The sequence below is a fragment of the Sorex fumeus genome, unplaced genomic scaffold (assembly GCF_029834395.1).
Source record: "Sorex fumeus unplaced genomic scaffold, SorFum_2.1 ptg000073l, whole genome shotgun sequence".
NCBI lineage: Eukaryota > Metazoa > Chordata > Mammalia > Eulipotyphla > Soricidae > Sorex > Sorex fumeus.
The window spans coordinates 7,369,351-7,383,210 of record NW_026606130.1 but is presented as its reverse complement, the minus strand read 5'-3'; the positions used below and the strand labels follow the sequence as shown (position 1 = coordinate 7,383,210).

General features: G+C 41.8%; 1 protein-coding gene across 1 annotated transcript in view; it reads left to right on the top strand.

The window, feature by feature from the left end:
• KIF4A (kinesin family member 4A) overlaps nucleotides 1–13,772 on the top strand; it is a 206,205-nt gene extending 192,433 nt beyond the window's left edge. Inside the window, exons 23-30 of the mRNA XM_056130107.1 lie at nucleotides 2,963–3,133; nucleotides 3,963–4,070; nucleotides 5,299–5,376; nucleotides 5,877–5,975; nucleotides 6,739–6,921; nucleotides 11,058–11,177; nucleotides 12,772–12,894; nucleotides 13,305–13,772. Coding sequence (XP_055986082.1) covers nucleotides 2,963–3,133; nucleotides 3,963–4,070; nucleotides 5,299–5,376; nucleotides 5,877–5,975; nucleotides 6,739–6,921; nucleotides 11,058–11,177; nucleotides 12,772–12,894; nucleotides 13,305–13,508 — 1,086 coding nt within the window. The 3' untranslated portion in view covers nucleotides 13,509–13,772. The remainder of the gene's footprint in view (nucleotides 1–2,962; nucleotides 3,134–3,962; nucleotides 4,071–5,298; nucleotides 5,377–5,876; nucleotides 5,976–6,738; nucleotides 6,922–11,057; nucleotides 11,178–12,771; nucleotides 12,895–13,304) is intronic.
• Nucleotides 13,773–13,860: the final 88 nt, after the last annotated feature.

The window sequence follows — 13,860 nt, the reverse complement described above, 5'->3', positions numbered from 1 at the left end:
TATATATATATATATATATATATATATGCCTAGCTCTGTATTTGGGCATCATTCCTGGTGGTACCTCCACCTATACTATCTCTCTAGCCCTAGCCCTGATACATTTCTTGGAGTACACCTGGTTGTGTGCATGTGTGCTCAAATTTTATACCTGATTCTGTGCTCGAACATTACTCCTGACAGGTTCAGAAAATCATATGGGTGCAAAGGATCAGACCCAGTTCAGCTACTTGCAAGGCAAGCACCTTCCCTGCTGTACTATCTCTCTGGCCCCTGCTTTTTAAAGAATTTTTATTAGTGAGACATCATGAGATACAGTTGTCACGGTCACGGTCCTCCCGTTGTTCATCGATTTTCTCGAGTGGGCCCAGTAACGTCTCCATTATGAGATTTGTTACTGTGTTTGGCATATCAAATAAATCACGGGTAGCTTGCCAGGCTTTGCCATGTGGGCGAGATACTCTCAGTAGCTTGCCAGGCTCTCCAAGAGGGGCGGAGGAATTGAACTCAGGTCAGCCATGTTGGCTGCGTGCAAGGCAAACGTCCTACCCACTGTGCTATCGCTCCAGCATGGTGTTAGATAGTTTTCTTTTGCATACGGATAATCAATTTTCCCAATACACATTTTTAAAAAATTTTTATTAGTGAGACACCATGAGGCACAGTTGTAGACTTACAAATTTTTGTGCTTGGGTTTCAGTTATACAATGATGAAATGCCCATCCCTCCACCAGTGCTCATTTCCCACCACCACGGATCCCAGTATCCCTCCCACCCCCCATTCCCCCCATCTCACCCTGCCTCTGTGACAGGGCATTCCCTTTTGTTCTCTCTCTCTTATAGGGTGTTGTGGTTTGCAAAAGAGGCAATGGGTGACGATCATGTTTGGTCTATAGTCTACTTTCAGCATGCTTCTCCCATCCTGGGAGGATCCTCCCAACACCCTTTATTTGGTCTGGCCCCTACTTTATATATCTTTGTATTCTGTTAGCAGATTTGTTCTACTGAGGAAATCCTGACTAATCTCAGGAACACTGGTGTTTATTTTTATGGTATTATAATTTAGATCTGAACTAGTAGTGAATATAAAACCAGACCAGGATAAAATATGACTCTAGCCTGAAGAGCCAGATCTGCAATTTCAACTCAATCTCATTCTATGAGTTCTGACTGTATACACAGATCCTCAGGTGAGACATGAGTAGCCATAAGGGTGTATCCTATTTTTATTATTATTTTTTATTATCATTTTTATGAAGATGGGAGGTCTGGGTGGAGAAGGCCCAGTCCCAAACCGAGCAGGCTTGGAGATCTCAGCCCCTGGACCCGCATGCCTGGGTTCCTCTGCCAGTTCTTTCATGCATGAGGCTTGTCCGGACGTGTGGAGAGTGGTCCCAGCATGGCCGTGGCTGGCTCCAGAGGTCCTCTGCTGCTGGGGCTCTGCTGGGGGGGCGGGAAACTCAACCCGCCCCCCTCCAAGGGGCCCCGGTGAGGATAGCCAGGAGCTGGGGGCAGGAGACTCTGCACTGTTATCTTTCGGGAGCAGGGTTTTATAGTCTCTGTGTCTTGGCCGTTGATGGGACCAACCTGGCGCTGGCGCTGGCACTGGCAGCAGCTGGTGGGTGTGACACCTACCTACTGGAAGATGGGGGTTCTGGGTAGAGAAGGTCCAGTCCCAATCCGAGCAGGCTTGGAGATCTCAGCCCCGGGACCCACATGCCTGGGTTCCTCTGCCAGTTCTTTCATGCATGAGGCTTGTCTGGACGTGTGGAGACTATACGAGGCAGAGACTATAAAACCCAGCTCCTGGAAGTGCACGGCCGCTTTTGCGGCTGCGCGACATCTTATTATTTCATTTTTCCTTTGGAGAACCTGGCAGGCTACCAAAAGTATCCTGCCTGCATGGCAGACTCTGGTAAACTTTCCTTGTCTTCCTCAATATGCCAAATACCAGTAACAATGATAGGTCTCATTCTCCTAACCCTGAAAGAGCATTGAAATGGCTCTTTTAAAATCTCAGGGCTAGGAAGAAGGAGACGTTACTGGTGCCTGCTCGAGGCAATCAACGAACAACAGGATGATTGTGATTATTTTTATTATTATTTTTATTATTATTATATCTTTTATTATTATTTGGGGGAGCACAACTAGCGATTCTCAGAGATTACTCCTGGGTCCGCACTTAGAAATTACTTCGGGGCTGGAGAGATAGCACAGTGGGTAGGGTGTTTGCTATGCACGTGGCCGACCCGGGTTAGATTTCCGCATCCCATACGGTCCCCCGAGCACCACCAGGAGTAATTCCTGTGCATCTCTGGGTATGACCCCCCCAAAAAAAAGTAAAAAAAAGAAATTACTTCTGTTGGTGCTCTAGGGACCATGTGGGATGCCGGCACTTGAATGCAGGTTAACCACGTGCAAGGCAAATGCCATACCTGCAGTACTATCACTTCAGCCCCTATCCTGTTTTCTTTTAAAGTAAGGAAGAACTGAGGCTGAAGAGATAATTAAAAAGTGAAGGCACTTACCTTGTATACAGCTAACCCCACTTTGATCCCTGGCACCATCTGGTTTCCTAGACACTGCCAAAAGCCACTCTTAGGGCACAGAGCCACCAAGCACTTTCAGGTGTGGCTAAGACACCCCCTTCTTAAATAAACTTATGAAGAACTTCTTGAGTATTAGAATTTTGAATTAGACTGTTGGTGTTAGGTTTATTCTGCCTTGAACCACAGCAAGAGCGTAAATTACCTTATCACAGTGGTTTCTCGACAGAAATACAGGCTCTTTGCCTAGGTAGTGTTGTTAATTCAACATATGGTATAAACCATATGACATGAAAAAATAAGAATGGACTTGGACGAACTTTTCTCAGTTTCAGAAAAGCTAATGTTTTCCTGCCTAGTGAATGGGGTGAGGTGGCTATTCTCCAAATAAACTGATCTTCTTTTATACCTTCCAGCTGGTCTCCTCCAAAGTACAGGTCAGCAAGCTTGAAAGCAGCTTGAAACAAAACAAGGCCAGCTGTGCTGACATGCAAAAGATGCTGTTTGAAGAACGAAATCATTTTGCTGAAATAGAGACAGAATTACAGGCAGAGCTGGTCAAAGTGGAGCAACAACACCAAGAAAAGGTAAAAAAAAAAAAAACCCTTCAGGTCAAGAAGCTGTCCTGAGGAGCCAGTGATAAAACAGTGGATAGGGCGTTTGCCTTGCCTGTGGCTAAGCCAGGTTCGATCCCTGGCATCCCATGTGGTCGGTTCCCCAGCACTGCCAGGAGTTATTCCTGAGTGCAGAGCCAGGAGTAACCCCGGAGCATTGCTAGGTGTTACCCCCGCCCCCGCTCTTCCCCCCCCCCCCCCCCCCCCCCGCCACCTGAGAAAACAATTGCTTTTTATTGCTAACTTGAAAAACTTGTGGGGGGCACTGCACTGCACTGTCCTTCCGTTGTTCATCATTTTCCTTGAGCAGGCCCAGTAACGTCTCCATCATGAGACTTGTTACTGTGTTTGGCATATTGAATACGTCACGGGTAGCTTGCCAGGCTTTGTCATGCAGGCCAGATACTCTCATTAGCTTGCCCGGCTCTCCAAGAGGGGCGGAGGAATCAAACTTGGCTCAGCCAGGCCGGCTGCACACAAGGCAAACACCCTACCACTGTGCTATGGTTTCAGCCCTTGTGGGGGGCATGAAATTTTTTTTCAAAATAACAAGTTGTTTTGTCCAAAGTTTACAAATAAGATATCTGAAACAGGAAGAAATAACTTGGCTGAATTGATAAGTGCATATGAAAGGGGCTTTTAGCTTTGAATAATCATATCAAAATTTACATGCTAATAAGCATTGTGGCTGCAGTTAGCATGGTTTATTTCTGTATCGCAGAGAAGTTACTTGCATTACAGACTGAACTAAACCAGAATGATTTGTTTCCTCATTGATTCCTTTGGTCGCATCTTTTTCTAGGTGCTGTACCTCCTTGGTCAGTTACAGCAAAGCCAAATGACAGAAAAGCAGTTAGAGGAGTCCATCAGTGAAAAGGAACAAAAGCTACTAAGCACACTGAAGTATCAGGTAAGATAATGAAGCAGAGGTCTCCAGAGAAGTGTTCTGCAGGTCTGACTGAGACTTATTTTAACTTCTGAAGAAAGAAATGTCTCTCATGATAAAGACCTCTACTGACTTTTTGCCTTTATTGTTTTTGTTTGTTTGGTTGGTTTTGGTGTTTTGGGCCACACCCAGCCAGTGCTCAGGGCTTACTCCTATCTCTTCATTCAGGATAACTCCTGGAAATGCTCTGGGGACCATATGAACTGTCAAGAGATCAAACCCAGGTGGGGCTGGAGTGATAGTACACCATGTAGAGCATTTGTCTTGCACATGGCTTGCCTGGATTCAGTCCCCGACATCGCATGTGATTCCCTGAGCACCACCAGGAGTAATTTCTGAGTGCGGAGCTAGGAGTAATCCCTAAGCATTGCCCCTAGTGTGACCTAAAAAGCCAAAAACTAAAAACAAAACAATCCAACATGGGTCTGCTGTGCCCACTCTACTATCTCGCCAGCCCCCATTCTATACTTTGAAGCCTCTTGGTTCTTTGCCTTAACTATGAAGCTCAAGCTCTAGAGTTGAGTAAGTAAAATCAGAGGGATATTCAGCTGTCTCTTCCTTAGCCTGTTTCTCTGATGCTTATACAATGCCAGAATCTACATTTTTACAGAGGCTGGGAATTTCACACACTTGAGTATCATGTGGAACACTGTTTTATTCTACTTTTAATCTTTTTTTCCTGAACCACCAGTCTATTTTCTTTAGGGTTTCCACCTCCTAGCAAAGATAAAACCAAACTAAGGTTGTATGCATGAATCCAGATGTCTTTAGTGCCAAGAAGTTTAAGCATATTAGTGTAGCAAATAAACTGCCTGGTCTTGAAAAGAGTTAACAGAAGTATCTATAGACTTCAAAGAAACAGAATTTCTCTGTGTGGATATCTTAGTCAGCTTCCTAAGGTGAATAAGACTTGTAAGGGTAGAAAATAGAGAAATAAAGCCGGTGTATAGAGTAGAGGCCATGATCCCAAATGCTGTCAGGAATGCTTGGAGTGTTGGAACAGAAGTGGCATTCTGGACACCTAGGAAGTGGTAGAAATATGGCATTCTTCTGGGTGCCAGTGCCTGCTGTGCAGAAACCATCTGCTGTCAGCAACTTGGCAGCACTGTGTTTTCATCTATGTGAGTTATTTTGTAGCCCACGTGTAGTGCCCAAAATAACCCCACCTATCACTGCTACTATCTGGAAATAGGATGAAGAACTTGAGAAGATGCGAGAAGTATGTGCACAAAATCAACAGCTTCTCCGAGAAAATGAAGTCATCAAGCAGGTAATGAATCTCCCTACCTATTTAATAAGCCTGGGAAGACCCTGTTACCACAGAGGCCAGCTATTGGAAGCATTACTGAGTATGATGATTTCGCTCTATTTTATAAAGTTTGTATTAAGTTTCCATATTTATATTTGTTTAAAGTGCAATGAATACATTTTTTGGGGGGAGGGGGTAGAACACTCTGGATGGTATTCACAGTACCACATGATGGCAGGGATTGAACCTGGGCTTCCGGTATATAAAGCTTGCACTTCAGCCCTTTGAATCATGTCTCTCCTCCCTAAACACATTTTTAAAATTTGCTGTTTTCTTAAATCTAATACAGGTCTTATAAATTGAATCCTCCAATCTACTAATACCTGCCTCACTTTACTATGGTTTTTAGTTTGCTAGGTTTAATATTGAGTTACCTTAGATTTGGAATATTTATGTTTTTGTCATTAACACTCTTTAGAAACTGCCCTGCATGATAAACTTTTTTCTCTTCTTTCAAATAGAAACTGACCCTCCTCCAAGTAGCCAGCAAACAGAAACCTCATCTTTCTCAGGATCTCCTTTTATCTCCAGATTCTTCTTTTGAATATATACCACCTAAGGTAAATTGCTTATTTTCTGTGTTATCTGGCATAACCCATATTTAAGATGAGTATGCTAAAATCCTTTCTGTTTGGTTTGGTTTGGTTTTTCTTTTAGTTTTTTATTTGGAGGGGGTTGTTTGTTTCATTTAGTTTGATATGGTTTTGGTTTTTGTTTTGTTTGGGGGGCACTTACCAACTGCCCTTACTCTTGACTCTGTGCTCAGACAATCATTTCTGTCAGTGCCCTGGGGACTTTATACAATGTCAGGTGCAAGGCAAGCTCCTTACACATTGTACTATCTCTCATGCCTTAAAATTCCCTTTTTTAAGAGGTTGGGAGTTAAATTTACCAAATTCCAATGTTTGATTTTCAATGGCATCCCAGATAAGATTATAGTATAATCTTAATGTAAGTAGGCATTCTCCCTTCCCCAGAGATTGAGTTTTAGCCATGTGCAGGCCTTATGTAACTGAGTAGGAGGAGGAAGGGGAGAAAGAGAGTAGGAAAATGGAGCAGTGTTCAGCTGTCCATCCAAAGAATCTTATGACATTATGAGTCCACCTTTCCTCCCTCAGATGTCTCAAGATACTGTCCCTTCAGTCTGTCTTTTCAAAGACTCTGTGAGACCAAAGGCTAAAGCAAATTTTCCAAGTGGGGTATATCTGAGGGAGTCTAAAGTCTTTGATCTGATAGTTTAGTTGACAGCAGTTACAAGAAAGATAAAATCCATTTCCTGTTTTTATTTTTATTAAATAACCATTCCAAACCTTTTTTTCTTAGCCAAAACCATCTCGTGTTAAAGAAAAATTTCTGGAGCAAAGCATGGACATTGAGGATCTAAAATATCATTCAGAGCATTCTGTGAATGAGCCTGAGGACAGTGATGGTGATACTGATGATGGGAATGATGAAGAATGGAAACCAACAAAATTAGTTAAGGTGTCCAAGAAGAACGTCCAAGGGGTATGAGGCAGTTTTCATCTCTGTCAGGGGTTCCAATCCTTATTCATCACTGATCATGGGAATGTGCAAGCCCTATATATGAGCCTCTGGATCTCATTCAGAGACATAGGCTCCACTGAGGTAGATTCATTGAGTCAGTTCTGTACAGAAGTTGAAACTAAATAGAAATGGCTGCCTGAGTACACAAAGGGGGTGTTCCTTGTGGTTTTACATTTTTACCAATCTAAATAGGTTATCTACTATTTTATTGAAGATGTTTCAAAGGTGATCCTTCACATTTTCATAGACCTTTGTAATGTCCAAACCATCCTCGTGTATGTTGTTTTTGTAATCACAAAAGGTACCATGAGGTATTTATTTGCACTTTACAGATGCATCTGATCCCCACGGGGGAGATATGACCTTGCCAGCTGGATATTCTGGCTTAATTGGTCTTAGGTGGGTTTTTTGAAAAGCTCCCCAGAGATTTCTTATGATCGGGCAGGACTGAGAACTACCAGATTATCAGAACCCCTAAAGTCTTTTCAGCTCTACTTCCCACTTTAAATAATCCCTCTATCACAGTAGTTTTTAACAATGCTGTTGGGACATGCTGGTGTGTTGCCAGCAGTTAAACACTTACAAACATACATTTGGATGAATATACCTATTATGTGTGTCATTATTCTATAATAGCAGTACCAGGTGTTTGTCTAGCCTCTGCTTACTTGTAAATTTCTAATAGGACAAAGCACAGAATTTCACAGTTTAGCACACTGTATTCCACTAATAGCTAAAAAGTTGTTCCTTGTTGAGTTAATATGTGCCATTCTATGAATCATTGCAATGGGTCTTAGCTATATAAAAGTCTAATTGTCCCCCCTTTTCACAGACTTTCAGGTATACTTTCATATTCTTTAGATAAAAATATAGACAAATTAATAGGGTAATATAAAAATTTCTGAGGTATTTAGATGAATTTGTAAATGTGAAAAGGACAATAACCAGCCTATAGCTCTCAATAGATCAGTGTCGTTATGCTGAGGAATCTCTAGGACATATCATAGAACTCCAGGTAGTTTGGGGCACATTGGTGGTGGAAGAGGTACATAATTTTCTTCATAGAAATCAAACATTTACACGATTGTAAATAAAGTATGATCAATTCTTGGGACCTCATAGTCTGCTCCCCTCCCCGTGCTCTCGAGCCTCTGGGAACATTCCTTGAACTGGGAGTGACCCACTGAACATCACCAGCCCAAGAAGCATCACATCCACAGCCATGCACCAAACTATCAGGCTCACACATTGGGTTGGGTATTTTCAGAGTGTCCTCTCGGCCTCTGACCACCACTGGGGAAGCACCTATTGAAAAAAACACAGTCCCAGGCACCAGAGCAATAGTACAGTGAGTAGAGTACTTGCCTTACACGCTGAGTTCCATCTCAGCATCCCATATGGTCCCCCCAAGCCTGCCAGAAGTGATCCCTGAGCACAGGGCCAGGAGTAAGCCCTGAGCACTGCTGGGTGTGCCCCCAAAATAAAACAACAGAAAACATAATCCCAGTATCTAACATATGGTTCAATAAATTGATATCTACCCATGATAAAATACTATATTTTACCATGATAAAATACCATATTTTATAATACCCATGATAAAATACTATATTTTATATTATTCTTATAATTGGAAAAAGTTACAATTACTTCTTTTATATTCACAGCTAAAGGAAGAGGGTGATTTTCACTTGAGGCTTATAGGCCAGGCCTCATTAATGGTACTGATATGTCCATTAAAATGGAAGTATTTGTCTCCATCTTCTTCACAATAAATCATGCTACATCTGGAAAGTTACGCTCATTTTAAAATGTCACAAAGATGAACTTGGACAAATTGATGTGTTGTCAAGGTGGTGAGGATTCTTGGAAACTATGTCCTATGATGAATCATTGAGAGCTAGATATATTTAGCTTGGGACAATTAGAACAGAGGGGCATAGGAAGTGAAAATTATGATGAGGATTTGAACAATTATGTTTAAAAGAAGGTTAAATGCTTGTATGTCATTCTAGATAGCACAATTAGATCCTGTGGTCAGAATTTATATAGAGAGCTGCTTTATATGCATAGTGCCTCCCTTCCCAAAAATGGTTATATGGAAACTATTATTGTTCCAGGATAAACAGATCATTAGTAGAGATGGAGAGAAGGGCTTCATATAAAAATTCAGGCTTTTGGGGCTGGAGCAATAGCACAGCAATAGCGTGTAGGGCGTTTCCCTTGCGTGCGACCCACCCGGGTTTGATTCCCAGCATGCCATATGGTCCCTCAAGCACCGCCAGGAGTAATTCCTGAGTGCAGAGCCAGGAGGAATCCCTGAGCATCGCCAGGTGTGACCCAAAAAGAAAAAAATAATTTCAGGTTTTAAATGGTTGCTAAGGTGTCTTCTGATTTAAGTTCTTTACAAGACAAACTGCCCTGCCTTCTTCCACCATTTCTCTTAGAACATCAGTTCCTACAGTGATGGTCACCTGCTTCTACTTAATATCTTCTTTTGTGAACACAGAGGCACAATGAACTCCTGGGTGTGTGAAACCAAAACTATGGTTATCGAATAGGTGTTCTTAATACATGGAAAGCACTCATAACAGTGCCTGGCACACATTAATGTTAGCTATTGCTATCGCAGCCTTTTTGGTAAGTGTGGAATGTGGCACTGTAGAATGTATGAATTACCTGTCATGATCATAGAGTAAAAATTAATGGAACTGGAATCTACAAGATACCACTTATGTAAAGTTTATAATCATGGAAAATGATTTTTTTTCATTAAAAATAGTAATAAAAGACATACATGGAAGAATAGTAGATACCCAGTTGGGTGTTTACCAATTGGAGGGGGTGTTAGGCCACACCCAGTGCTGCTCAGGAGCTGCTCTTAGCTCTGTGCTTAGGGATCACTCCTGGCAGTTCTTGGGGGACGGCATGTGGTACCAGCCACATGCAAGGTAAACCTCTTATCCCCTGTACTATCTCTCTAGCTCCTATAACTACTGAATTTAAGAGATGTTGTCCCAAAGAGAAATAGGGTCAGGAAAGGGTACACAGGAAATGTCATTCATATCTGTATTTTCCTTATTAAGTTGGATTTGGAACGTAATAGATTTTTTAAATTATTGTATAAATATAAATATACCTGGTAAAAATACTACATGCCTGCCTTAAAATAGTATATATTGTTTCATATGGGGTCTGATTAATCCAGGGTAAAATGAAATAGTTTTTCCCCTTGATATCTGAACTCCAAATTTTGCCTGACCACACATAAGCTAGCTCTTGGAAAGAACCAAAATGCCAAACTTATAGTTATCCTGTTGTAACTTTGCTTTCTACTTGTAGGACATAATTTATTCCATTGTAATATGTTTGGGTTTTTTTATGTAGGAGTATTACTATTTATTCAGCCATTGATTAGGCTCATTGAATTGGGCATGAACTCCACTGTAATATGTTTGAATTGTGATTCTTCTATCTTACATATTAATCATCCCTTCCAGTTTTCATTGTTACAGCTGATAAATGTCTCCCTAGTAGACCAGTTATGAGATTTTGTATTTTTTATTTTGTATTTTATATATATGGAAATACTCTGAAAACTTAAGGTGATATGGAAATATAACTTATTTCATATCGGTAACTTATTAAAATATGGAATGATTAAAATGTTATGGAAAGTACAGCTGGTTTAATATAAAGCTACCAAGCAGTTACACTCAGTGCTTAAATATGTCTAACTCTACTACCATCACGCTTTGAGTTCTTCACTTTGCCTACAAAATAACTTTTAATTTAATGACTTTTAATTTAATTTAATGGCTTTTAATGCCTTGCATTACCGTGGTGTCCCTCTTTTCTGTCTTTAAAATTTATTATCCCAAAAGAAAGTGGATTTGTTTGGCATGAAAAATTTTATGATGATTCTTGGTGATCATTGATCCACTAAAGAAGAAAGGACTAAGAAAATAGAATCTTGGTAAAGTTAACAGTACTTTCCTTTTCTTTGTTTTCGAGAAAAGCTTACAAAATAAAGAGAAGGCCTTTTAAACCCATCATTTAACTCTTTCAGCAATATATCTACAAATCTGTTTTTGCAGTGTTCTTGCAAAGGCTGGTGTGGGAACAAGCAGTGTGGATGCAGGAAGCAAAAGTTGGCCTGTGATGTGGACTGTAGCTGTGACTCCACTAAGTGTAGGAACCGTCAGACACAAAGTAAGGTAGGATCACTCTTGTTCCACTTCACTACTTTTCACCCTTTTCTTCTTTCTGTTCTGAAATCTGGAATCTCCTACAGTTTCTTTCCTTTATATGGCTTTCCTCTTCAACTAGAAAGAGATATTTCATTTCTCAGTCATTCCTCAGAGAGAGAGAGAGAGAAATTGAGAGAGATTTCCCAGGAATCTGATCCACCCCTTCCTCCTCTCACCCTTTTCCCAACCTGGGCTTTAAAGTTTGTTTCTGAAGCAGAAACTAGAAAAAGAAACACAGGCATTTACAGGCATAAATTAGGGTTGCAAGTGTAAGACCTATGTGCTGAGGTGGCAGTTTCCAGGAAGGGAGTTAATCCTTCTGACATCTTGAGACATGAATTACTTAGACCTTCTCCATGTAAACCAGATATTCCATGGTTCTGGGAAAAGACCCACGGGAACTGGGTCTCTGGTCTAATAGTCTCTGTTTTGAGCTAAGCAAACTGTAGCTATGCTCCTTTGTATGGATCCCAGGAAAACAGCATGTTCCTAGGAGGAAGGGCAGCCAGAATCAAGCAGGCCAGATTCTCATGCTTGCTTAATCCTACCTGGGCCTGAGGTATTCTTTTATAAGGAATCTCAGTCCCACTCCTTTCTACATAATAAACAAGTAATTCTGGCAAGCTTAGCGTAATAATCACTTATTTCTTGTCTATGTGTGAATGATTTAAAGAAACTTCTCAGGCAGATAGCTGGGCATTCGAGGACTGAGGTGGCAAGCTAGAGATTTGGCTAAATAAGAACGTTGAAAGTAGCAGGGACCTTGAGGAATCTCTCTTCTCAGGGTTTTTGAAGCTTTGTAAAGTGCCCTGGCAGAGGAGTTAAACCTGCCTCTCTTTGATCCCAACACAACCAAAGCAACTTGTTCTTTTCTTGAATGGTCGTTTAAATATTTTGGTTTTGGGGTCATACCTGGCAGTGCTCAGGCGTTATCCTTGACTCTTCTCAAGGATCACTCTTGGCAGTTCTTGGGGGACCATATATGGTGCTGAAAATAGAACCAGGTTGGCGTCATGCATGGCAAGTGCCTTATATGTTGTATTTTCTCTCTCTCTATCTTTTCTTGTTTTCAAATCAGGCTTCCTCTTATCATTTCACTTGCAAAAACCACAAATCTTTTCCTATGCTTCAGAAAAAGAAACTAAAGTCTACAGTGATGCTGTGGTAGCTATGACTATCCCTCGGGGATCCTGCCTCTTGATCCATTTTGAATACCATAGTAACACCTCTCCCCTGGCCTCAGTTTCCTTCTCAAATAGAGAGTCTAATATATACAGCACCCACAAGACTGCTAAAAGACTAATTGCAGACTTTGGGATAATCAAAGAAATGACCTAGGTTTGTCATTGTTTCCAACTTTGCCTCATGATGTGTGTCCTCTGCTGCTGAGGCTTCACTCTTGCCCCCTGAGGCTGTGCCAAGGACTGAAACTTCCCCAGGTCATTTCTCCGTAAGATCACTACAGTGAGAGGGCGACACTCCACCCTGCTTGAAGGAGAGCAGAATGATTTTGGAAACTTGGTTGTTATATTTCTAATATACCTGTTTGCTTGATTCTCAGGATAGCTCAGGCACTGTTGAACGAACCCAGGATTCCGAAGGCTCCTTCAAACTTGAGGATCCCACAGAGGTGACCCCAGGATTAAGCTTCTTCAATCCCGTCTCTGCCACTCCCAATCGCAAAGTAGGTGGGCTGTACTGAAAGAAGGCATTTCCAACTGCATTAGCCTTTCTCTCTGCATTATCCATGACAGAGAGCAGCGAGAGAATGGGAGAAGGCAATAAAGGGAGCATAAGCCAGAGCAGTCTTGGTGGACACCTTGAACCATTGGGAATGTGCTAAGCATTTGTATTGCAAGGGCTGAGTGTCTGCCCCTACCCAGGATGTAATAATAGGGCCTGAGGAGATAATAAAGATAATAATAGCAGGTAGGGTGCCTGCCTTGCATTTGGCTGACTTGGGTTCCATCCCCAGCATTCCATATGATCCTCCAGGCACTGCCAGGAGTAAGCCCTGATCACTGGTTTGGGCCCCAAAAGCAAATAAATAAATAAATAAATATGAAATAATATGTCTGCCTCTGTCCTTTCTAGATCTTGAAGGAGATGTGTGATGTGGATCAGGATTTGTTAACAAACACAGCTCCAGCTGCCTCTTCCCTTGACCTCCCAGGATCGAAAAATGCAGCAGCAGAAGCCCAAGAAAATAAAGCTCCAGGGAAGAAAAAGAAACGTGCTCTGGCCAGCAATACCAGCTTCTTCTCTGGCTATTCCCCTATTGACGAAGAGAACCACTGAAGCGAGACTTGTCATCTTTGCCCAAGAGTGACTTGGGAGAGGCTTTCAGATTGCAGCCAGAAGGGGCTTTTAATTATTCCTGCGAATGTCAGGTTTCTCGCTGTTGGAAAAAAGATACTGAATATCACTGAAAGATAGGGAACCTGCATGGTATTTGACACTCAGCCTGCAGCCCTAGACTACTGTTCTTTTCACCAGAGAGGTGCTAAGCGGGCCTACTGAAGAGGCCAACTCCTGACTAGCAGGAATCAGTCCATAGTTGAATCTAGCACTTTCTTACTTGTAAGCAGTTAAGGCTATCCCCAAATAAGGATGATCCTGAGGCTTTCTTATCTGTGGGTGGTCTCAGCTT